We start from the raw sequence: 24477 nt of genomic DNA on the forward strand, positions 1-24477 counted from the left end.
CTGAGATAGACAACTTGGCTTAATGTGTGATTTGCTGGGACTGTTGAAGACAGAGTTGGGCAACAGATAAGTTGTCATCATACTCTTTGAAGTGCTCTTTAGCTGTTTAATCTCCTTTAGCTCTTCTACTGCCCTTTTTACTTTTTAAAAGAGAATTTGCCAAGGATACTGGCCATTTAAGCTTCTGACAGTGATATGCTAGAGCCGGCCTCATACTGCCTTGCAGGAGCCAATTGGTCAGTTTTCAGGAATTTTGTAAATCAGTTGTTAAATACAGCCATTATGAAAATTTAATTATATAAACTTATAATTAAATAAATTATATTTTTTAAAGATGATAAATACTTGAAATTCATCACTTCCTAATTAATTTATCCTATTCCACTGTTGTCTATGTTCCTGAGACTGTTTTGCCTGTTATATCTGTATGGTGGGAGTGCTGTGTGGTGGTGTGCTATGTATAGCTCTTCCCAATTCCACATCTGATGACATCACACTGGTAGCTTGAATGTGGGATTCATAGTGGGATCCCATACCCTATGGAAATTGGCAAATGCTACAAATCGGTACCTCTTATTTTTTATTGAATCTTTGTAGTGTTTTTGTCTACCTCTTATGGCTTTTGCATTATTTTAACTTTGTATTGTAGTCATTTGTCTACTTGTCTTATACCGTCTGCCAAATATAACTTCTTTCCACCTAGAGGTGGTTTCTCATTCATGTGTGTGTGCTTTCCCCACAAGCACTCAACAGTTCCTTACGCTTGTGTATCACAGATAACATAACAGAATAGCACAGACTGGGCGGCTTAAACAACAGAAATTTATTTTCTCACAGTTCTGGAGTCCGAAAGCTTAAGATCAAGGTGTCAGCAGAGTTGATTTCTGGTGAGGCTTTTCTTCTGGGCTTGCAGACGGCCTTTTCGCCGTGCACACTCCTGGTTATCTCTTCCTCTTCTTACAAGGACACCAGTCTTATTGAATAGGGCCCCAGCCTTATGACCTCATTTCACCTTAATTACCTCCTTAAAGGCCCTGTCTGCAAATATTGTCACATATAGGGGTTAGGGATTTGATATGTGAATCACAGGGGGTACACAATTCTGTTTATAACATAGACATTTACGAGTTATGCATTAGACTGCTTCAAAGCCAAGAAATATAGAGCCTTCAGCCTGTGCCTCTCTCTTTGTTAGTTACATGATATCATTTGAGCCTCTTATTAATGCTTCAAGATAGATACTATTGTCCCGATTTTACAGATGGAAATATTAACTTTCTATAAGAGATAAAATAACTTGCCCAACTACATGCAGATGGTAAGTGTTACATCCGTTAGTGGAACCCAAACAATCTGACTGCAGAGTCCAAATAGGTAACCCCTGTAAGAAACTGCCATCCTGCTTTTTTCTTACTTATGTATGTGTGTATTTTATCTAAAGGCAGCATTGAAACTGTTGTCAAATGAAGTTAGCAACTGTTGGGGAATTTTTAGTAGGGCATATATGCAGATGTGTAGACAATCTGCAAGGGGTGTTTTGATAAAATTGGGTTGAGGGATTCTATTTAAGTGCAGCTTAAGTAGAAAATGTTCAAACCCCAAGTTCTTCCATTTCTGCAACCTTTTCTTTAACACAAGATAAAATAAATGTGAGATAATGCTCCAAACTAAATGGAATGTATTTTCTAACAAAACATTGAAGTTTAATATTCTAAATAAAAGAATAAACAGGGTTGGAAAGAGTGGGCATGTGAGAACTAACAGGCATAGGAGCAAAGCAACTCATGTGATTTTGAATTATGGTACCAGCTTAGGGCATAACATAATTATTTTCCTTAATTTGTTCAAACAAAGTTAACTCAACTTGAAAGAAATTCTCTGGCTTCAAATACAAATGGGTGTCGCTTTTGTCACTTCCTCTGAAATAAACAGTATATTGACAGTTATTCCATGCATCCTTTACTTAGCATCTCCTCCACCCCCGCCACAGCACTAATCTTTGGTGAAAAAGCAAATGCTTTGATGGAATGAAAGAGAAGCTTAATGAGTTTTACTCTGGTTCCTCTTGAAATCTCACTTGTGTGTTCTCTTGCTATATGTGTCTGTCTAGATCCTCTGATAACCCAGACAGCTAGAAAGGTAAGGTTTGAATACAGCATGCATCCATTCAACCAACACTTATTGAGTATCTAGTACATGCCAGACCCTCTTCTGGGGGTATACAGCAAACACAGTCCTAAGTACTCACATTCTAGAGGGAAGAGAAAGTCAACAAGCAAATAGATCATTTGTCAACAACTGATAAGTTCTTTGACAAAAAGCAGATGAAGAGTTTATCAGTTTCAGCACTGTTGGCATTTTGATGGAGATCTTTTGCTGTTGGGGCTGACCCATGTATTGTAGGAAGTTTGGCAGCGTCCCTGGCCTCTACCCACTATATATGCCAAAGTGGCTCCCTCCTCAAGTTGCAATAACAAAAAATGTCTGTAGACATTGTCAAATATCTCTTGGGGGGTATTACTGCCCCCATTTGAGAAGTACTGGGTTGGGAGATAAGGGATAGAGGTGCTAATTTATTAGGATAGTCAAGGAAGGCAGCTAAGGTGGCCACTGAGCAAAGACTGGAAGAAAGGAGGATGACACCATGTAAATATCTGGGGGAATAACCTTTCAGGCCGAGGGAATGGCTGGTGTAAAGGCCATGAGGTGAAACAAACAGCAAGGAGGTCATTGAGAGCAAAAGACCTGAACAAAAGGAATACAATAAGAGACAGAGTCAGCCAGGTTGTAAGGAGGTGAGGTCGTGGTGCTATAGTGAAGACTTTGGCTTTGCATCATAGAGGTGTGGGAGATAATCCAGGGTTTTCGGGGGTTTTGAGTTTTGTTTGTTTGTTTGTTTGTTTGTTTGTTTTTGAGATAGTATCTCACTCTGTCACCCACGCTGGAGGGCAGTGGCACGTTCGCCGCTCACTGCAGCCTCAACCTCCCAGGCTCAAGTGATCCTCCCAGCTCAGCCTCCAGAGTAGCTGGCACCACAGGTGTGCACCACCACAGCCAGGCTATGTTTTTTTTTTTTTAATGTTTCTAGAGGCATGGTCTACCTTTGTTTCCCAGGCCAGTCTCAAACTCCTGGGCTCAAGCAATTATCCTGCCTTAGCCTCCCAAAGTGCTGGGATTGCAGGTATGAGCTACTGCACCCAGACCATCCAGGGTTTTGAGCAGAGCAGTGACACACTCTGGTTTATATTCCAATGGAGTTGTTATTGCTGCTGAATAACTCGACTGCAGAGGCACAAAGGTGAGAGCCGGGTCCAGAAGCAGCCACAGCAATACCTCAGGCAAGCACTTAGTCATAGCTAGACTGGTCCTGCAGGGGTGGTGGAAGATGACTGAATTCTGGCTATGTTTTGAACCGACATCCAACAAGAATCACTGTTGAATTAGACATCAAGTGTGAACAAAAGAAAGGAGTCTTTGAAAGATTGTTCTATGAAAATACTGCAAATGAGCTTTTATTTCTGATTTTGATCCTGATCCTAGGGGAGTTCAACATGATGGAGACATTGTTTAGGCATTAGGCATTAGACTGTTGTTTCCTAAATTGCTTCCTGAGTAAACCAATTAAAATTATAATATGAGTCTCCAGGAGAAAAGGGAAGGAGCCAAACTTGGTACAATTTCACCTCTTAAATGCCACTTAACGGCACTTTTCTCCTATTGCTTGGGTAATGAAATTCTGGCAAATAGGGGCAAAATGAACACAGGGGCCCTCATCAGCAGCCCATCCCTATTTGCTCACAGCTGTAATGCTACCTGATGGTCCTCCAGGTCCCCATTTGGGAACCACTGTGTACTTTTTTAAAGACCACCACGTGCAGCAAATTCAGGCAGCATCCTTCCCTTCTCTGTACAACCTGCCTTGTGAGATACTCGGGTGCATTTTAGATATTACCTCCCCGAATTGAGGTAGATTAAACAAGGTTCCAAGCTTCTCAAACTGCAGGTGAGGGGGAATGTGAAATAAAGGCTCAGTGTTCGAATTAGTCCCTGGATTAAGTTGGATTTTATAAAACCTTCCAAATGTACCAGCTCATATCTGAGATTACACTTCAGGAGGGTTGGCCTTTACCTTGTGGCTGTGTTTGCCTTTTCCTTAAACTAGTGTTTCTCCTGGTGTTGTCTGAGGTGTTAAGAGTGCATAGTTCTGGCCTCCTTTTCAGACCCAGAGGGATGAAAATGGCAATCATCTTTAATAAAGGCCTCAGATAATTCTAAAGTGTGCTACTGTTTGAAAACCACTGCTGTATCATTTAGGAATTGCATTCACTTCCTAGCAGCAGAGACTGTAAATAAAGAAATAGTTTATTTCTCTCACTCACAAGTTCAGAGAGAGGCAATCCAGGGTTGGTCTGGTGGCTCCATGGTATAAAAATTTAAAAAATTTTTTGAAGTCCCGGCTCATAACTTTCTGTCGTACTATCCTCAGGTTACAGCTTCCATTCCCATTTTAAGGTTACTTCATGGCACAAGATGGCTGCTGGAGCTCTAGCCATCGTGTTTACATTCCAGACAGGAAGCAGGAAGAAGGGGGAATGGGCAAAAAAAGGTCTTGGCTAACAGCTGTCTAGCCTCCTTTAAAAGAGCCTCCCAGAAGTCACACCCTTCCATATCATTGGCCAGAATGTATAAGGGCACATGTAGCTACTAAGGAGCTGCAGAAATATTATTCTTAGCTGAGTATATTGATGCTGTCAGTAAAATGAGGGTATTGTTAAGGAAGAAAAAAAAGTGGATATGGGTGGCAAAACTCTGCCACAACTCTCTTACCATCATGCCATGGTGTTGTGGAAAGACTGTGTAATTTGGAGATTTTTGACTTACTGTCTGTTCATTTTGGCTTTATTTTGGAGCTATGTGTTGGTTATGTTCTGGAGAATACCAAAGGAAAATGTGTTCATCGTTTCTGTGGTCAGCCATGCAGACCTATTGGGAATCTACTGTATCTGTGTGTGATTTGGTTTTTTCTTCCTTCTTTCCCATCCATCTGCCAGTCTCTTCAGTCTCTTTTTTTCTTGATAAAGGAGAACAGAAGGAGAGGATGGGGAAGTCAAGCTCAAAGGTGGCTCTGTCACTTTGTAACTATGTGATATTGAATCTGATGAGTATGATATACCCACCTCCAGAGTGTGCAGAAGGTTTATGAAATACTGTATATAAAAACGCTTCAAGCCTTAGGGTCACTCAGTAAGTCAATAGTTCAATGACGGCTTCCTTCATTCAGATCAGGCTTGTCCACCCCGTGGTCCACAGGCCGCATGCAGCCCAGGATGGCTTTGAATGCGGCCCAACACAAATTCATATACTTTCTTAAAACATTATGAGATTTTTTTTTGCAATTTTTAAAAGCTCATCAGCTATCATTAGTCTTAGTGTATTTTATGTGTGGCTCAAGACAGTTCTTCTTCCACTGTGGCCCGGGGAAGCCAAAAGATTGGGCCCCCTCCCCATCTAGGTGGTGAAGAACAGTTCATTCTGAAATCGGCCAAGAAAGTCTAACTTCTCCTTTGTGGGTTTCTGCTCTAAGAAAATAAGGATGCTTTTGATAAGGAAAATGTTGCCACCCAAAAATGTGAGCACTTTGCCCTTAGGATTTCTTGTTCTTGCCAGAGCTGGTGGAATCCCCTGCTGAGTCATATATCTAGGTGTGGAAGGAGACACCTGAAAAATTGGGTGAGGTCCAACAAGTTCTTTTCCCTTTTCTGGGCTTCCTAGATCTGTTGAAGAAAATGGGAATCCTACCATTTGCCTGGCAACTGCATAATGCTGGTTGTTGAGGGAAAACAGTAGAAAGCTCTAAAACTCACGAAGTGTGTTCCCTGGACTAACAGCAGGACCTGAAGAGGAGTCAGAAATGCAAATGTCCCCATCCCAGGCCTACTAAATTAGAAATCTGTGTTTTAACAGGCCTTCCAGGTGATTCTGATGCAAGCTATAGTTTGAGACCCAGTGCTCTAAATAAAGTGCTTTGCATACTTCTTTATAAAAAAAAATCAGCTTACTTTTAGTACACTTTTCTCCCAAATGCAGAGTCATTGCTTCTCCAGCCTCCATCTTTCTGCCCGGGCAGAAATGCTATCAAACGTGCAGTTCCTTCCAACAAGCCTCATCTTTCCAGCTGGGCGAGGCTTTGCTTTGTAGACTTTATTTGCTCACTGACTAAAGCGCTTGCGATCTGTCTGACACACACTGAAGTTGCTGCCAAACTTTCCTGTTGCAGAGTTACACCTTAAATAAAGGCCTTCAGCTATTTCATTTTCATAAGCCAGTTTATTGTGTTCAAAATGCTTTTGTTTAGGGGAAAGGTACCTGGTATGATTTCACCTGGGGTGGAATCACAGGGCACCTTTATCTGGGAATGTCTAAATGGAGCAAAGTCTTTAGCACATTCAAGAGGCGTGCTTTTGAATAAATATGCTCAATACACGCAGAATGAAAAATACAGTTATCAGCATAATGGGTAATAGCTTGGTAATGATCATCATTGACAAAATTCTATTGGATTTGCTTATTTACTCCAAAAAATGAACAAGTGAAACATGTTTGGACTAAAATGAACGATCTGCAGGATTTTCAGGGATTGTGCCAAATTTAATTTTTGTAGTGCCAGAAAGTATACTCAGTATTTTCCCATTACCCTTGGTTCACTTGATGTTTGTTTTGGGCTATACAGTAGTTTCATTATGGAGAATGCCAGAGGAAAATGCAGGCAGCATTCCTGTATCCAGCCAAAGAATTCAGGAGAGCTGTTTCTCCCTCCCTCCCATCCATCTGTTAATCCCCTTTGCTCGATGAAAAATTTGGAAAGTCCAGCATCTAAACACCAGGAGGCGACACAAAGCTAACATTAGACGGATGCGTTTTTCTCCTGGACTTCAATGGACTTTGAAGAGGATTGGAAGTCCTGAAAGGACTAACTTATTCTCCTTCCTCAGAGCAAGCCACATCACCTACCATGTGATATGGGAGTGATTTGGTAGGTTGTTAATTAATATTAACTGATTTATTTTAGAAATCGGGCATCTTGCTACCCAGGTAAGTTCTTAAGTCATCCATCAAATCATTAGTTGCCTTGTGAGAAGATATTCTAGCATATTCTATATTTGAGGAATTACTGGAATAATTTTGAGTGGTTATCAGTAGGCTTGAATTATAAAAGTTGACAAAAGATGTCCAGGAAAGATAGAGCAGTGTTCCCAAACGGTAGTCACTGCCTCTGTTGACTTCAGAATTCAGTCTTTAGGATGGATCTCAGCACACCAAGGGATTTATTTACTCCTAAGTTTCTCCAGAGTCCTCCGTCACTGCTGGCTGCACCTTCACTCAGTCATGTCTGTTGGGATTCATTTATTCTCCAGTTTTCAAAGTATTGAATGTCTTTAATCTCATTTCTGGGTGTGGACACTGCCCAAGACGGGGTAATCAGGGTCCTTCTCTGAGGAATTTGGAAATGAGAAAAGCAAGTCACTCTAGGACAGACTCTTGAACTGATGCTGTGCAAACGCAAGTGCTGTGGGAAACCTTAACCTTTGAGAAGGTGAGAAGCAGATCTGCAGGAAGAGAAGAGAGCAGAGGTAAGAGGACACTGGGCTCAGAGAAAACAGAAACTTGGTACAATCACCTTCCAGTGGCATATTCTGTTTCCTCATGAGACCCTTTTATATACATGGCTAAGTTTCTAAAAACAAAAACAAAACAAAACATAGACACACACACACACACACACACACCTTTATAACAGTTTGCCATTTTTCCCCTGAAGTCAAACTAGCTTTAATATCATTGTATTCCTTGCAACCTATTTTTCTTGCTTTGACTACTATAAGTGGCTTCAGGGTTTGGTCTCACTCTACAAGCCAGCAGTGTTGCTGCCCATTCAAAAGTGGGCCTGATGGGTTGTCTCACACCCGTAATCCCAGCACTTTGGAAGGCCAAGGCAGGAGAATAGCTTGAGCCCAGGAGTTCAAGACCAGCTTGGTCAACATAGCAAAACCCTTTCTCTCCAAAATATTTTAAAAATTAGCCAGGCATGGTGGCATGCGCTGGTAGTTCCTGCTACTCTGAGGTGGGAACAGTGCTTAAGCCCAGGAGGTCAAGGCTACAGTGAGCCATGATCGTGCCACTGCACTCCTGCCTGGGTGGCAGAGCAAGACCTAGTTCAGCAAGCATCTGGATTGTTCCATTTAGAGTAGGCCAGGCTTGATAGTATAACTATTGTCATGTATTCGTGTTACTTATTTTTATTAAGAGCCGCATGCTTGTGCCTACACTCTCATTTAATCATCACAGTCTTATGATGAGTATTTTGAACAGCCACGTAACTTGCTCAGGAACCCAGAGATGGGAAACAACAGAGCCTTGACTTGGGGTCCAGATCTACCGGCCGTGCCCTAGAGGGTGCAGGGAAGATTCCAACTTGAGCCAGCCTTAGACAGCATCAGAAAGGGCTTGGTTCAAAGTACCAGTTCAGAAGGGCTCTCAGGCCTGACTGTGCTCTAGGCAATGGACAGGGGGTATGTGAGTCATTAGAGGTGATTGAGAGGAGGGTCGATGGAACCGCAACTAGACTCTGCATTTTCAAGCATCCATAGTAATTCGTCTCATATTAGCAACTGTCCCTAATGTCCCATAATGACAGTGGAAGTTGTGAGAATGACAAAGTAATGATGGAACAAGGCCTTTCTACAAGCAATCTTCTGACTTGGGAGTCAAAGCCCATTCCCCAAGACATGAGACTCGGCCTGTTTTTTTATACCTGGCCTTTGTCTGATGAGGCATATGGCACAGGGACTCTTCTGAGGATGGAATGCTGTGCAAGTCTCCAGTAGGCAAATTGCCAGCTTCTAATCCCAAACTAACTAGTGATCTGGGCTTTTACTTCTTCTCAGAGTACTGGTCAACAATGGGCTGTCTTCAGAACCCAGCACCATTCATTCCTGCCCCTGGGCATAGCTCTCTGCCAGCTGCCTATAGGGAGGGGCTTATACAGACCCTGCCTTTGGAAATCTAGGTAGTCTAGGACAAGAATTCTTTTTATAGTTGCCTCTGGGATTTGATAAACAGGATGATAGGCACGTGATGGTTAATGGTTACCATCATTAGTTATGAAAATAAAGATAGCTTTCACATTTTTTAAGGCCTTGTCATTACAAAGCCTTTTCACCCCTCTTCTAACATTTATGACTTAGTTTCTGGAGATCAAAGTAGACAGAGCTTTCGCAACTCTTCACCCCAGCATTCCCAAAACATGTGTTCATACCCACGGCTGCCTAAATGCAAAGGAATTAGACCAAGTTTAGACCAAGTCCGTAGAATGTAACAAATTTTATTTTATTTATTTATTTATTTTTTTTGAGACAGAGACTCGCTCTGTTGCCCAGGCTGTGGTGTGTTCAGGCAATTCTCCTGCCTTAGCCTCCTGAGTAACTGGGATTACAGGCATGCGCCACCAGGCCAGGCTAATTTTTGTACTTGTAGTAGAGACGGGGTTTCACCGTGTTGGCCAGGCTGGTCTCAAACTCCCGCCCTCAGGTGGCTCTGCTGCCTGCCTCAGCCCCCCAAGGTGCTGGGATTACAGGTGTGAGCCACCATGCCCAGCCAAATATGATGACTTTCAGAGCCCCCAGTCTTCCATGTTCTCTATTTGTTGAATGAATGCCGTGTTTCGCAAGAGGTGGTCATATTGTTAAATAAGAGATACTTGAGAGTATTTTCCATGATGTCATCTGGGCTTGTGGGATTTTTTTTTTTTTTTTTTTTTTTTTTTTGCGTCTCCTATATAATAACATACCTTCTGTATTAGCCAGTTTTTTCTTTCTGTAGTTTTGCATGTGGCTGAATGGTGGAATGTCTGTTTTCTTTTCTCAGGCAAAATTAGCAGCTTGGTGCTTTCTCCAGTTGTTGTTAGGGCTGAATGAGCCTCATAAAGTACAAGAATATGTCCTTACAGTCGTAAACAGGAATGTTCTGGGATGTGCAAAAATCCTCATGTTAGTGACAATTTTTAATTACACGCTCTGCATCCCAGATGTAGCGAGTCTATTTCTGACGGATGTCAGCTGCTGCCTGCCTTACAAAAGTCTCGAAACCTGGAGGGCTTTAAATGTAGGTGGAGGCTGAGGTACCTAGGGGTTTGCCGAGTGCCAAAGACTGGCTTTAACTCCATTGCTGAGGCAGGTACTGACATATCCCTTTGGCTAGGGAGGCACGTCACATGCTGGAGACTAACAGAGAAAATGGTAAAGCCAGCTCTCAGGGGAGTCTGCCGAGAAAGCCCTACCCTCTGGTTCACCAGCATGTCTGCCGAATTCTCTGTTTCTAGGAAAATTTGCTGGTTTTATTTTTCCCTCACAGAGAGAGGGAGAAATCCCAGATATGGATGATTTGCCTGACTCTTGCTTTAAGGATGAATTTCTCTGCTTACCATAGGAAACTCATCTGCTGTTGACTTTCATAAAGGGTCAGGACTGCAGAAGTCAGTTACATCCTGCTGGGGGAATCATCTTCCCAGTAAGTGAGAATAGGCACGTGGTTTGAGTAATGGGCAAGTCATCTATATGCTTTCTGTCCTTCAGGTACACCAGTACTATAGCTGTCTCCCAGAAGAGAAAGTCCCTTATGTCAACAGTCCTGGAGAGAAACTGCGAATCAAACAGCTCCTACACCAGCTGCCGCCACATGACAATGAGGTAAGGGGCCAGAGGGGGCTTATGCAGAGTTTTCTTAGTGCCTTCCATGAATTGTTACCTTGTTCATAATCTGCCACCAGTGAGGTAGCCGAAGAACAACTCTGGCAATTTTTTTTAGGTTTTAGCTTCCTTAATTAGAGCCAAAATAAATTGGCCAACAATTTACTTCTAGAGAATATTACTAAAAAAGCAGAATCTCCTTATAAACTGGATTGGTCTCTATGCCTGTCACTACTAGCTATTTGGGGGTAACCAGGGAGCACTAAAATTCAAAAGCTATGATTCCAAGTTTTCTTACTTGGAGAATATGCCACGTGGGTTGCCTGTGTATTTTGGAGAGATGATTGAGATCCCCTGGACCACTTCAAGCCGTACAAAAGCTCTGTGACTCTCCTGAATTTTCAGCATCATTTCATATTAAATGAGTGTGCAAGTTTCCCACACTACACTGCAGGAGAATTACGTGTCCAGATTTGTAGCTTTGAACATCTGTGTTTTTGTCATGGTGAAGTCTGACTTGCCGAGGTTGTTCTTTGTACTCTTGAAAGTGTGGACTAGCAGACTGTCCTTTTTTCTGAACCCAGAAACATGGCACTGTAAGTGGGCATCTCTTATCCTTGAAATCTGATTGCTCATAAAGAGAAATTTGTTAACGTGGTTTTAAAAGGTCATTATGCTGGAAGGGAAATCAGTTTACATGCTAGAAATTCACTTTTAGGTATCTGGTTTTTAAAAATAGTAATCCTATGGAACTGAACTCTCTACTTTGACTGCATTTAAAACAAAAATGTAATTTTCAATTGATAGGAGAAATAACCCCTTTAGAGAGCTGGACACCAGCTTTCCACAAACTCGCCCACCCACGAGCTGGAGCCCAGCAGCTTTGTCCCAGGGGAAATGAGTGCTTTTTCAGTCATATCTTCCCACATTAGAATGAAAGAGGATCATTTGAGAGCCTCAAAAATAAGTTTGAGTAAGCAGGACAAAAACTTTAAAACTGAAGCAGTTCCCTAGAAAGAGAGCTATGATCCTCTTTACTGCTGCTTATTTCAGACATCATAAAGCAAATATAAATAATGCTTTCTCCTTTAAAGTTGAGAGCAAGCATTGTAACCTGATGCCTGGTTAACTAATTTAGAAGAGAAAATGCGGGTTTTTACAAGCAGGAAGGGTGTGCCTTCCTTTGAAAGCATGTCCCTAAAATGTCAGTGGTGTAACCATATATTCTGGGCTGTTCAGGTCACTGCAGTTCTCTCTGGGACATTTACATGAAGACTTTTTTTTTTTTTTTAACTCTTTTTATTTGACAGAGAGAAGGGATTGGCTCTTCTCTGATTTTAATGGTTTGTTGTGTTTGTGGTTAACTGTGCTTTTATGAAAAGAGACACCCTTCAGATTACAATGTCCTGTTGGTAGGAATTGTGTGTGTGTGATCCGGTGGGCAGATTTAGCCTATTTGAAATGGCTCTTTTGAAGACAAAGGGTGATTGTGATTCTAAAGTAAATATTTGACCATTTTCTTTTTTGCATAGATAAGACAATTTTGATATCCACAGCTGTCCTGGTTCTCAAATTAGGATGTGACAGTCCTAGTTCAAAGGTTTCCCTCTAACCATCTGTGTAACAAATCATCCAAGCAATTCACTTAACCTTTCTGATGTCCAGATTACTCCAAAGTATGACAGGAGACGGGATTAGGACCGTGTTTCCCAAAGCGTGGTATATACATGTCTCTGAGTGTTACGTGGACATGGCAGTAAATGAAACGAAACCACATATTGAGAGAGTTACTGTCTTTTAAATTGTATTGTATTCCTTGTGATGGAGTAGTTGAATAATCAAGGAGGAAATTTCTATTTAGGGCTAGCAGGTGTCTCATATCTCTCTAACTCACACTGGCCTCCACTTTTAAGTAGGAGCATCAGGGATCTCTGTTTGAGGATTTCCTGCAAGCAAAGTGACCAGCTAGAATCTAACAACGTGGTTCTGTTCCCAGTCTATTTAGGTTTCTTCTGTTTTTTGTTTGTTTGTTTGTTTGTTTTTGGTTTTGGTTTTACAGGTGATATTGGTTTTCCATTTATAGTCATAATATATTTTCTTTTGAAATAAATGCATCCAAGTTTCCAAAAAACTGAGTCAGTATTAAAAACAGCATTAAGTAAATAACAGTACAAGAATATAGCACAATTCCCAAGGTGTGCATAAGTAAGGGGAGATACTGGATTCAAATTATCTTTAATGTTCCTCCTTTAATTCTCTGAGTTTCTATATTTAACAAGAAGGAAAATGTCTCTTGCAAGTCGACTCAACTGAAGCCTAGGAGGCAGCTTGTTCCCCTCTCTACAAAGATAAATATGCAGAGACGTTCGTGCAGCATCACAGATGCCTGGTCCAACTCCTCAGGCTCACACCTTTGTTTCCCAATTTTTCCAAAATGAGACGGGAGAACAGAAGCTGTGAGCACATGGACACCTGCTCTAGCTCACTGACTTAGAGTCATTCTTGGTGTCAAGGATCACTTGCTTGGGCACATGGAGATGAAAGTATCAGGTTCCTGCAGTTTGGAAGAAGGAGAACTTCTCAGCTCTTTCCTGGCAGCTGAGCCACCCCAGATGATTTGATCTTAACATGGTGAGCAGAGTGAGGCAGTCAAGATAAGGAGCAGCCACAGAACCTTTAGCCTGCCCAAGGCTTGGGATCCAGAATTCAGAGCCTTTGGTAAGCTCTTTTGGCTGTCAGCACTCTTAGTTGAGACTCACCTTAAATCTCTCCAAGGCTGTTGTGGTTAAAGTTCAGGCGAGGGCTATAAAACCAAATGAGAGTGTATTTAATGAGAAAACTCAGAGTCATGGGCTTCAGAAATCTTAAGGAGCAAGGGTGACTTCTTCCATGCCATTGTGTCTATTCAGGTTCGATATTGCAACTCCCTGGATGAGGAAGAGAAGAGGGAGCTGAAGCTTTTCAGCAGCCAGAGGAAACGCGAAAACTTGGGCCGTGGGAATGTCAGGCCTTTCCCGGTCACCATGACAGGAGCTATTTGTGAACAGGTAAGCATGGATTCAGGGGAGTGAGGAAGCATTGTTCTGGCATCTTTTCACCCATTCATTCATCCAACAATTGTTTTACTGAGTGCCTATTATGTGCCTGAGATACAGTAGTGAACAAAAGACGGGAAAGTTTCATCTTGCCCTTCTAAGGAGTTGGATTCTAGGGGAGGAAGTCAGACAATATATGTAATCAACAAAATAGAAAAAAATACAGCAAGGAAGGAGACTTGAATGTACTGGAAGTGTGGGGAGGCTGCAGTTTTAAGGAAGGTGGATGGGGAAGACCCCACTTAGAAGATCTGAGCAAAGATGTGCACAGATGTGCAAGAGGGAGTGAGTCTTGCAGATTTTAGGGCAGAGGGAATGCTAAGGCAGAAGGAATGACCGGCTTAGAGGCCCTGAGACAGGAGGGTGTCTATTATGTTCAAGGAACAGTGAGTTGGCCATTGGGCTGGGGCAGAGGGAGTGAAGGGAGAGAATTCAGATAAAGTCAGAGTTCTGGGTGAGCCATTGGAAGGATTGAGAGAGCAATGGCATGATAGATTTATATTTTAAAAAGAGACCTTTAGAAAACGGAGTTGGCTTGGGCCATGGGTCAGCCTCCCTCCCAGGATCGTCCCAGAACCAGAGCCATTTAAAGGGGAGGTAAATGATCTTCTCCCGAGAATTGAGAGTTCCTTACTGAAGTGCATGAAGCCCTTCCCAGTCATGTTGACAGGAGCTATTTGTGAACAGGTGAGAGTGGGTTCAGGGCATTGAAGAGGCATTCTCCCTGGGACCTCGCTGAGTTCAAGATTCTGGATTTCCTGTCTCCTCTGCTCCTGTTGAGTGCTCAGGGTGTGGTGAAGAAGAGTTTTAGAGACTGCAGGGTAGGAATACAACTTGCCCCACCTCTCAGCTGCCACAGGCTTTCCAGTGCTGATCGTCATTCTTGGTACTTCTCTAAGTCCTGCAGCTTTTTGAACATTCCTATCTAACTCCTTAAGCTCTGCATAGACCCCTTGAGAGCTGAAGATATGTTAACTGGATCAAAGAAGAGGAGGTGGGATGCTGCCCAAGGGAAGCAGATGTCATTTGAGGCCCTTTTTTGAGATTTCAGAGGGGTAGAGTGAGAAGGTTCAGTTGCATGGGATGGGGGAGCTAATTGACCAGAGATTTGGCAGTAGGATCTTTATTCTTATGAAGTATATCTGGGACCCACCGTTAAGGTACAGGTGGTCAGTGGTTGTGATCTGAGATTCACTGTGCTCCATCCAGACAAACTGAAATCTTTGCTACTCTCAGATCAGTCTCCTGGAACCAGGCAAGCTGAGTTTGCCTAAGGGAGAAGGAAGGTTGGGCATTTTGTGGACAGGTGCCAAGAATTGTGTAGAATAATGCCAAGAGTGTGAAGGCAGAAAGAGCTTTCGTAAGTTTGACTCATGTTTCTTCCAGATGACCTTGACCATGTTACTTTTCCTTGGTTTTGTCATCTATAGAATGGGTGAATGATGACTCATGTGAGGGTTATATAGGATTATGTCTGCATGCTTTAGCTCTGCTAACATTATCACGGAAGGTAAGGATAACATGATGCCTTTCTTTTGTCCGGTCACACATGTGGATGAGCTCCCAGAGACTATTTGTGGGGTCTTTACTTGATTTTCTAAGATGCATTTCAATGCATAGCATGGGAAAGTTTTGGAGGTAGCTTCTCTGCTCTTTAGACATTGTCCCCTGAGCTCAGCCAGTCTTGTAGGACCCTAGAACTATACTCAACCTGTGAACCTCATGGCCCATGCCATGGTCAGCAAGAGTATCTCCCTAGACCCACTTTCCACACTTTATTCTTCCCTCAGAGTCCCTCAAACCATATTCTTTTTGTCCCAATCCCAACTGTAAGCATAGGTGGCCAGTGATTCTGCCTTTTTTCTTTCAGGATCAAGAGGGAACTTGAGAAAATGAGTGAGAAGGTAGGGAAGGGACAGGAAGACCTTTCCATAGTTTGGCCTTAGAAGTGGTGCCGTGTCAATCAAGGCTATGTAGAAAGATGTTAGAGGAAGCAGACTAAAAGCATGTCTGAAAGGCACACAGAGAAGGTAGTTAAAGGTGAGCGTGGTGTTACGTACCCTCCCTCCCATCTAAAAGTATAGGCCCCACCTCCTCCAAGCCCCGTCCTCCCGCCCACCCCCCTCCCCAGCCACTCTTCCTGGTGTTAAACCTGGCTGTGTCTCTGCATGGAGTTTAAAGTATCTAAAAGATAATGAGGCTTTCCTCTGTGCCAGTTTGCCTCCTGCCTGCAGAGCCCCTGTACGTTATTGTGCTAAAAGAGCTTTTCTTTCTTTCCCATCTTTGTGATTCCTCATTCTCCCAATGACTTTCTCTCTACATTATTTGTAAGCCCTAGGGAAGGAGAGTTCAGTCAGGACAAGAAAAACCTGCCCTGCTGCCTATGTAAAGCAGGAAGCATAGTGACTGCTTTGAACATAAGCACTCAGTAGCCAGCTAATGGTGGTTGTCCTTTTCTCAGTTATGCACAGCACGGGGAGATGGGGGCTAGTGTGAATACTGATGTTTCTGTTTGCCTCACAGTGCGGAGGCCAGATCAATGGCGGAGACATCGCTGTGTTTGCGTCACGCGCTGGCCACGGCGTTTGCTGGCACCCGCCGTGCTTCGTATGCACTGTCTGCAATGAGCTCCTGGTGGATCTGATCTACTTTTACCAAGATGGGAAGATATACTGTGGCAGGCACCATGCCGAGTGCCTGAAGCCGCGCTGTGCTGCCTGCGATGAGGTTAGAGCAAACTCCAGCAGGTTTACCTGCCCATCACCCCTTCGTTGCACCATAGCCAACACATGGTCTTCTGGCTTTCTGCACTGAAGAAAGCCATAGGCAACTTCATTTTCTTGCAGTAACCCTTTTGGGAGAGAAGCTCCACCCATCCCTGGTTACTAGAATGTCTGGGGGTGTGGCCTGCTTTACTGAGCGTGGAGGTCTCATAGCTTCCTGTTGGGAAGGCATTTTCTATATCCATGAAAATCCCCAAGTGACATATAACTGGCCCTAAGTAAGTTCAGAACTCTAAAAACAAAACAAAACAAAATTGCATTGTGCATCTTTAGATATTAACCCTAATCTCATGGAATAATCAGTAATAGAGTGCCACTTACATCTTAAAGTTGTTTCATTTTCCAAGATTCAGTGCTGCAAAATGATTAGAAAAGGGAAGAAAGTGGGTAGCATTATTTGATTTTTCTACAGTTTATAAAAGTTCTGAGTGAAAATTCAGGAGGCAGATGGATACTTCATTTGGATGTCTCTGCCCCATGCTCTAAGAAGTACCCTATGTAAGAAAGCAGGATAGAACGCAAGACCTCTGCCTGGCTTTCTTCCCCTACTAGAAGCACACCCTACCGTGTAAGCTGACAGAATAGAAAACCTGGTTTAGCTTTATAAGTTGGGAGCAGAAAAAAGAATGTTCTAAATCTGACCACTTTTATGGGAGTAATTTGGGTAAAAGTCCTAGACAGAGGTTTCCTCCTGTGCAAAGGAGTTTTTTGCGTCTGTCTTTCCCTGTAAATAGCAGTGTGGGAGGTGAGTAACACTCCCTTTTTTCAGCCAGAGAGCCTACTGTTACAAGGACATTTCTTTCTTACAAACTACCTACGAGGGACTCACTTTCTAGGAGGAAGCTGGTCAGACTTAACTAATTTGGATTCTAACACTAATGGTGATGTTCTGGAGAGACCCTCTAGAAAGATAGCTGGAAAACTAAATTCAGGTCCAACTCTGTGGTTCTAGAACACCTTTTTACCTTCATGCCTCAGCTTCCACATCTGAAAATTGGTGCTCAGAATACAACTTTGTGTTGTCTAATGGCGATTAGAGTATGATTGAAGCACACACTTTGAAATTTATTGAGATATAATTTGCATAGCATTAAGGACCCTTTTAAAGTAAATAATTCTGTGGATTTTAGTATATTCACAAAGCTGTGCAAGTGTCACTGCTGATTGCAGACCATTTTCATCAACCAAAGAGAAACTCTGTGTCCATTAGCAGTCACTCCTCATTTCCCCCCTTTCTCTAGCCCCTGGCAACTACTAATCTATCTCTGTCTCTGTGGATTTACATGTTCTGGACATTGCATGTAAGTGAAATCATATGTGACCTTTCAAGTCTGGTTTCTTTGATCGAGCATGTTTCCAATGTTAATCCATATTGTAGTATATGTAAGTACTTCATTCCTTTTCGTGGCTGAATAATATTCAGTTGTATCTATATATCACATTTTGTCTAGCCATGTGTCAATTGATGGACATTTAAGTTGTTTCCACTTTTTGGCTACTCTAAACAATGCTGCTGTGAACACTTATGTACAAGTTTTTGTGTGTACGTATATTTTTAGTTCTCTTGAGTGTATACCCAGGAATGGAATTGCTGGGTCATGTGATAATTCTAAGTTTAACTTTGTGAGGGAATGCCAAATTGTCTTCCAAAACAAGTATAACATTTTACATTCCTGCTATCAGTGAATGAGGATTCCAATTTGTCCACTTTCTCACTAATACTTGTTATTATCTGTTTTTTTCATTATAGCTATCGTAATGGGTATGAAGTTGTATCACATTGAGGCTTTGATTCATATTTCCCCAACAGCTAATAATGTTGAGCATCTTTTCATGTGTTTATTAGATATTTATGTATCTTCTTTTTCAGAAAAATGTCTGAAAAAATTTTTTAGTTTAAATTTTTTGACTACCTTTTCAATTGGGTTATTTTTCTTTTCTTTTTTTTTTTTTTTTTTTAAGACAGAGTCTCACTCTGTCACCCAGGCTGGAGTGCAGTGGCATGATCTTGGCTCACTGCAGACTCCACCTTCCAGGTTCAAGCGATTCTCCTGACTGAACCTCCCAAGTAGCTGGGATTACAAGCATGCACCACCATGCCCAGCTAATTTTCGTATTTTTAGCAGAGGTGGCGTTTCACCATGTTGGTGAGGCTGGTCTCAAACTTCTGGCCTCATGTGATCCACCCACCTCAGCCTCTCAAAGCACTGGGATTACAGGTGTGAGCCACTGTACTTGGCCTATTTTTCTCATTACTGAATTGTAAGAGTGATTTGTATATATTCTATATACTAGTCCGTCATCAGACAGATGATTGGCAAATATTTTCTCCCATTCTATAGCTGTATTTTCACTCACTCGATGATGTCCTTTGAAGCACAAAGTTTTTAATTTTGATGAAGTCTACTTTAGTTTCTGTTGTTTATGCTTTTAGCATCATATCTAAGAAACCATTGCCTAATTCAAGGTCATAAAGATTTACACCTGTGTTTTCTTCTAAGAGTTTTATTGTTTTTTTGCCCCTAGCTCTTTAACCCCATTTGAGTTAATTTTTTTTTCTTTGAGACGTAGTTTCGCACTGTCACCCAGGCGGAAGTGCAGTGGCGCGATCTCAGCTCACTGCAAGCTCCGCCTCCCAGGTTCACGCCATTCTCCTGCCTCAGCATCCCGAGTAGCTGGGACTACAGGTGCCCGCCACCATACCTGGCTATTTTTTTTTTTTTTTTTTGTATTTTTAATAGAGACAGGGTTTCACCGTGTTAGCCAAGATAGTCTCAATCTCCTGACTTTGTGATCCACCCACTTTGGCCTCCCAAAGTGCTGGGATTACAGGCGTGAGCCACCGCACCCAGCCTTGAGTTAATTTTTATGTATGATGTAAGGTAGGGGTTTGAATTCATTATTTTACATGAGGCTCTCCTGTTGTCCCAGCTCTCTTTGTTGAGAAGACTATTCTTTTCCCCGTGGAATGGTCTTGGCCTCCTTTTCAACAATTAATTGACCATGTATGTATGAGTTTAAATCTGGATACCTATTCATCCACATGCCCAGCCTTATGCCAGTGCCATGCTGGCTTGATTACTGTAGCTTTATGGTAAATTTTGAAATCTTTAAAAACTTGAAAAAACTTTAAAATTTTGGAATTTTAAAAACTCTATATTGGGGGAAAATGCAAACACTTGTGAGGGCCTGGCAGGTGCTGTAAATGAAGGTGACTTATTTTAAGGCAATAGGGAAGGGTGAAGAATATGACAAACTGGAGAACTTGCCACTCATTAGAAAGCAGCAGCCTCTCTTCTTAGCTCTAGTTTATTATTGCCATGTAGGAATGTGCACTGAGCATTGCAAATGTTGTGTTTTCAAAAGATAAACCAGGATTACAAGTGTTAATACGATATTTTCCATTTAAAAAAATAATATGTCCAGGCCAAATGAAGCAGATATGTATGTCCAATGTGCCTGTGAGCTGTCAGTTTTTGATCCTGCCTTATATTCTCCAGGGTAGAACCTTCTTTCTCTTATTAAATGTGGTTAATTACTGGCTAGGCCAGAAATCATGTTTAATTATGCTTTAGGTAAATCCATGTATAGGAACTGATATACATATAGAATAAACATATCCATATGGATTTTTGTTTAATTATTTGTGAGTGGGATCTGCTTTCTTACCCTTCTAGTTCAAGGCCCCTGTAGCTTTCTTCCTTTAAAGTATGTTCTGGATGGGTCTTACACACTGACCATTTGGCTTCCCCATCTCCAGATCATCTTTGCAGATGAATGCACAGAAGCTGAGGGGCGACACTGGCACATGAAACACTTTTGCTGCTTCGAGTGTGAGACAGTGCTGGGCGGCCAGCGCTACATCATGAAGGAAGGAAGACCCTACTGTTGCCACTGCTTTGAGTCCTTGTATGCAGAATATTGTGACACGTGTGCCCAACATATAGGTGAGGCAATACTTGGCAGTCAGCTTGGTTCTGTGATGGGGTCACCTTTGTTTTGGGTGTAGTTAAAATATCTTTGATTGCAAATGATAGAAACCCAACTCATGCTAACTTAACTGAAAAAGGGAATTTCTTGATTCATAACACTAGAAAGGCCAAGGAGTATACTGGCTTCAGGTAAGGGTGGATCAAGGGTTCAGACAAAACCGATTTTTTTCTCTGTATCTCAGCTTAATTTGCCTTCTGTTAACATCATTTGGGAGAAGCTGTCTTCACCTAATGGTCTAGATGACTCACCAGTGATACTAGTCTTAGTATTTGTATTCTCAAAAGGAGAGGAACTGTGTCTCTTCCAGTTTTCAGGTCAGTTCTTCTAAATAAGAATCTTATCAGCCTTGCTTTGATCAAGGGCCCACCTCCAAGTTGGGACTATGTGCCATACAGTCCCACAACTGAGGCTCAGCGCAGTGGGGGAAGCTCAGAAGGAAAATCTAAACAGATATCTTCCATAGCCTCCTTGGGACAAGTCGGGGATTTCCAGAGGAGAAACCAAAGTGGTCCTCTTGGTGGGGAGGGATTGTCAAGGAAACCCAGTGGCTTCTGGCAAGTGTGTCTTTAAAAAAAAAAAAAAAAAATAGCAAAAGCTGCTCCAGCCAAATGCAAAGCAAATGAACCTGAAATAGTCCGTAAACTATTAACTCCCCCAATAAGTGGCAGATATGAGATGGTGAACATCATTTTCCCTCTGCAAATAACCAATTTGTTCAACCCTTTAACGCTGTTCCAGATCATACTGCATTGTGGCTTATTCATTCAACTTGCCTTTTCTGGCACCTTGGGAAGGAGCCAACCTTGGGGGGAAAAAAAAAGGTTGGCAGTGGCTGAATGTCTGTGAGATCACAGCCAGATCATCCAGTGGCTTGTGCAATCCCAAGAAGTCTGTTCAGAAGCTGCCAATTTCTTAGCTAGAGTGAGGAGATATAGAGATAATCCATTTTGGAGCCCATTTTGCCCCACTTAAAAGGTTTTATTAGGACCAAAAAAAAAAGTGGCTTTGTCTTCCTAGTTCATAAGAAGTGATGTATTCAAATAAAAAATTAGCTAGTATTTGGAGAGCTCTGTGTGCTGATAAAAACCCTGGCTTTGTGGACAAGACATCTATCGTGTGCTCAACAGTGCTTTGTCATTGGGCATTCTTGTCTCACATACTCAGGCCTGGGCTTAAGCTCTGCTGTGAAGACCTCTGTGCAGCTGCATTTCCTTCTGGGGGCTTAGGTGATGGCAAATTCCCCATCCCCTAACCTCTAAAAACCTCACCCGTCTCACAGCCTGTTGCCTCAACTCAGTACCCAGGAGCTTTCATGTCTCACAAGATCAAAGTAGTCAAACAGATAAACCTTCTTTTTACTAAGAGTTAGGAAATTCGAAGATCAGTTGTGACAAGTGGCAAGACGTGTGAGGAAGGGGAGAGGTAAGACAGTGTCAGGGAAAATGGTGCAATGTCTTGACTCAGTATTGCCCAACTGAGGATTCAAGTCCGCAAGTGCACACTTGCTCAGATGAGAGGGGCCATGTGTGCAGAATACCAGCCCATGGCAACAATACCCCTTCCCATCCATATTTCTGTTTTTCCTGTTTCTGTCCTTGGAGGCTAAGAGCCTCTCTAGAAACTGCCACTTAGAATTTTTGCTCAGTGCTTGGCAGAGAGAAAAATCTCTCTGTTGCTGCAGCATGTACACCTCAGGTAGCCCCTTGGTTTTCTTCTCTTACTGTCTCCCTTTGGCTGCCCAGCACATTTATTGGCATTCCCTCCTCCTTTCCTATTAAATCCATAAAAGGGTGTCAGTGTTTTATCAGAAAAGGTGACCAGGGTGGCCTGCAGTATTATTGCTGCTATAGTTAAAATGCTGTCCCTAATGTTTGTTTTAAATCCACTTTTCTATCAAACATAATTTTCCTGTGACAGTGACAGAGCATGCTCTATATAGCATGCATACCTGAGTCACTGGGTGCTTTACCTCTGACCATACTGTACAAATATTCCATATTTATACAGCCGCTCAGAGCAGGCCCTGCGTCAGGCAGCCGTTGCTAGGGCAACAGTACTTTTGCCTGTGCACAGCAGAGTAAACAATCCTATAAACAGACCGAGGCTGTGGCAGCAGTAGACACACACACCCTCCAAGAAGTACTTAAAGGGCTTAGAGAAGGAATAAAAAAGGAACGCTTAGATGTTGCACAGCAGAGCCCTTTTCCAGATGTTTAGAGTTCAGGAACAGTTCAGAGGACCATCTGACATCAATGTTTATCGGGGACCACGTTCAGCTGCCTGCCAGGCCGCTTTATGATATGCCTCCCCTCCACTCTCCCAACCTGAGCCCTTCCTTCCATGAGGCCCCCATCCTGAGGAACTAGGCCCTTGCTGCTGCATCTGAGCATATGTCCTTGCCAAAGTGTGGAGAAGCAGCTGGTGGCAGACAGACCAGAGGTACTGGACTTCCTGTGTACCTCTAACAAGGAGTGGGGATAGCCGCAGCTGCTCTGGATGCTGTGCTGATTAGAGCTCACCAAAGGACCCAGGGATGCCATCATGAGCTCTCTGCACTCTTGGCGTTTGAGAAAGGGAATGAGGAGGAGGAGAAGGAAGAAGGAGGGTGGGAGAGAGCAGGGGAGACAGAGCAGCCTCATAGTTATTTCTGGGACTGCATCTGGGCAGTGACCCTCAGCAGAGAGAGAGACAGGCTTTCAGACCTAATGCAATAAAAGAAGAGTGATCAGTAGGCCCAGTTCTCAGCACTCCATGCATATTAACTCAGTTACCAAGTACTATGATTATCACCGTTGTACTGATGGGGAGACCAAAACAAAGAGAGATGAAGCAATTTGCCTAGGGTCACACAGCTGGAATGCAGCAGAGTCAAGATCTGAACCCAAGCAGATGGCCTTCAGCATCTTTACAACCAGCTGCAATGGGATGGAGGTGGGATTTGAACCTGTGTTCATCAAGGTCCTGAAGCCTTATGCTTAACTATTACAGAGTCCCGTGTCCCTGTGGTGTCTGCCCTGGCTTTCTCTCAAGAGTCTGGGGAGGAAGTGTCCATGGCGCTCGGGGTTGTCTGTTTCTAGCCCCGCTGCAGCTGGTTATTTCTCACTCTGCTGGGGAGCACTGGTGCTGTAAGAGATGGAGTTGATCCGTCTCAAAAAAAAAAAAAAAGATGGAGTTGATTCAGTTGATTCACACAGTTCCCTCTCTCCCACTTGGGGTGACCCTTGTGGCTGCTCCTATCCCTATAAAAAAAAATCCTCTCTTAGTCTCTAAGGCCAGGTTCCAAAATGAAAAGAGAACCCCATAGTTTGGGAAAGAGCTAATACGAGAAGAATTGCCCTCATTCCTCTCTCCCTGGGCTCCATAGACACAGAAGTGAGTCCGGGGATAGACAGTGGAGGAGAAATGTAGGCTGCTTGGGCCGGTGGCCTTTTGTTCTTGCAATTCTCTTCTTCTCCCTAATTTCTTGTTCATTGCCTCTTTAGACAAGTTTCCAGGAGTTCTTCCTTGAAAGTCCAGGCTCAGGAACTCTCAACCACTGAAGATAAAGGCCACATTAGTCCTTTTTTCTGGGAAGCTGTATATCATTATGCATCAGGAGACTGCAAGGGTCCTGGTCCACCCTACAGTCATAGCTTGAGGCTATATTCCCAGCAGGCTCTCCCCACGGGAGCAGGCCCCAGCAGCTCCCAGTTTCCATTCTGCCAGTTTTACAACTGCTATAAAAAGAGCCTGCTGTGTGACTGCCTTAGCAAAAGTCCTGCCTTAGAAAAAGCATTGAGAGGTGTTGGCTTAGTGCAGGTCACTTGCCCACCCCTGAATCAGTCCCTGGGTGCCAGGAGAGCAGATTTTTTTGGCTGGCCT

At 42.9% G+C, this 24477-nt stretch overlaps 1 protein-coding gene across 4 annotated transcripts in view; it reads left to right on the top strand.

The window, feature by feature from the left end:
• Positions 1-24477, top strand: part of PRICKLE2 (prickle planar cell polarity protein 2) — a 367969-nt gene that overhangs the window by 280282 nt on the left and 63210 nt on the right. For all 4 annotated transcript variants that reach the window (XM_055259214.2, XM_063630789.1, XM_055259215.2 and 1 more), the window contains 4 exons: positions 10632-10745; positions 13655-13792; positions 16364-16567; positions 20384-20570. In XM_055259214.2, the coding sequence (XP_055115189.2) occupies positions 10632-10745; positions 13655-13792; positions 16364-16567; positions 20384-20570 (643 nt within the window). The remainder of the gene's footprint in view (positions 1-10631; positions 10746-13654; positions 13793-16363; positions 16568-20383; positions 20571-24477) is intronic.

Source organism: Symphalangus syndactylus, chromosome 21 (assembly GCF_028878055.3).
Source record: "Symphalangus syndactylus isolate Jambi chromosome 21, NHGRI_mSymSyn1-v2.1_pri, whole genome shotgun sequence".
Lineage (NCBI taxonomy): Eukaryota > Metazoa > Chordata > Mammalia > Primates > Hylobatidae > Symphalangus > Symphalangus syndactylus.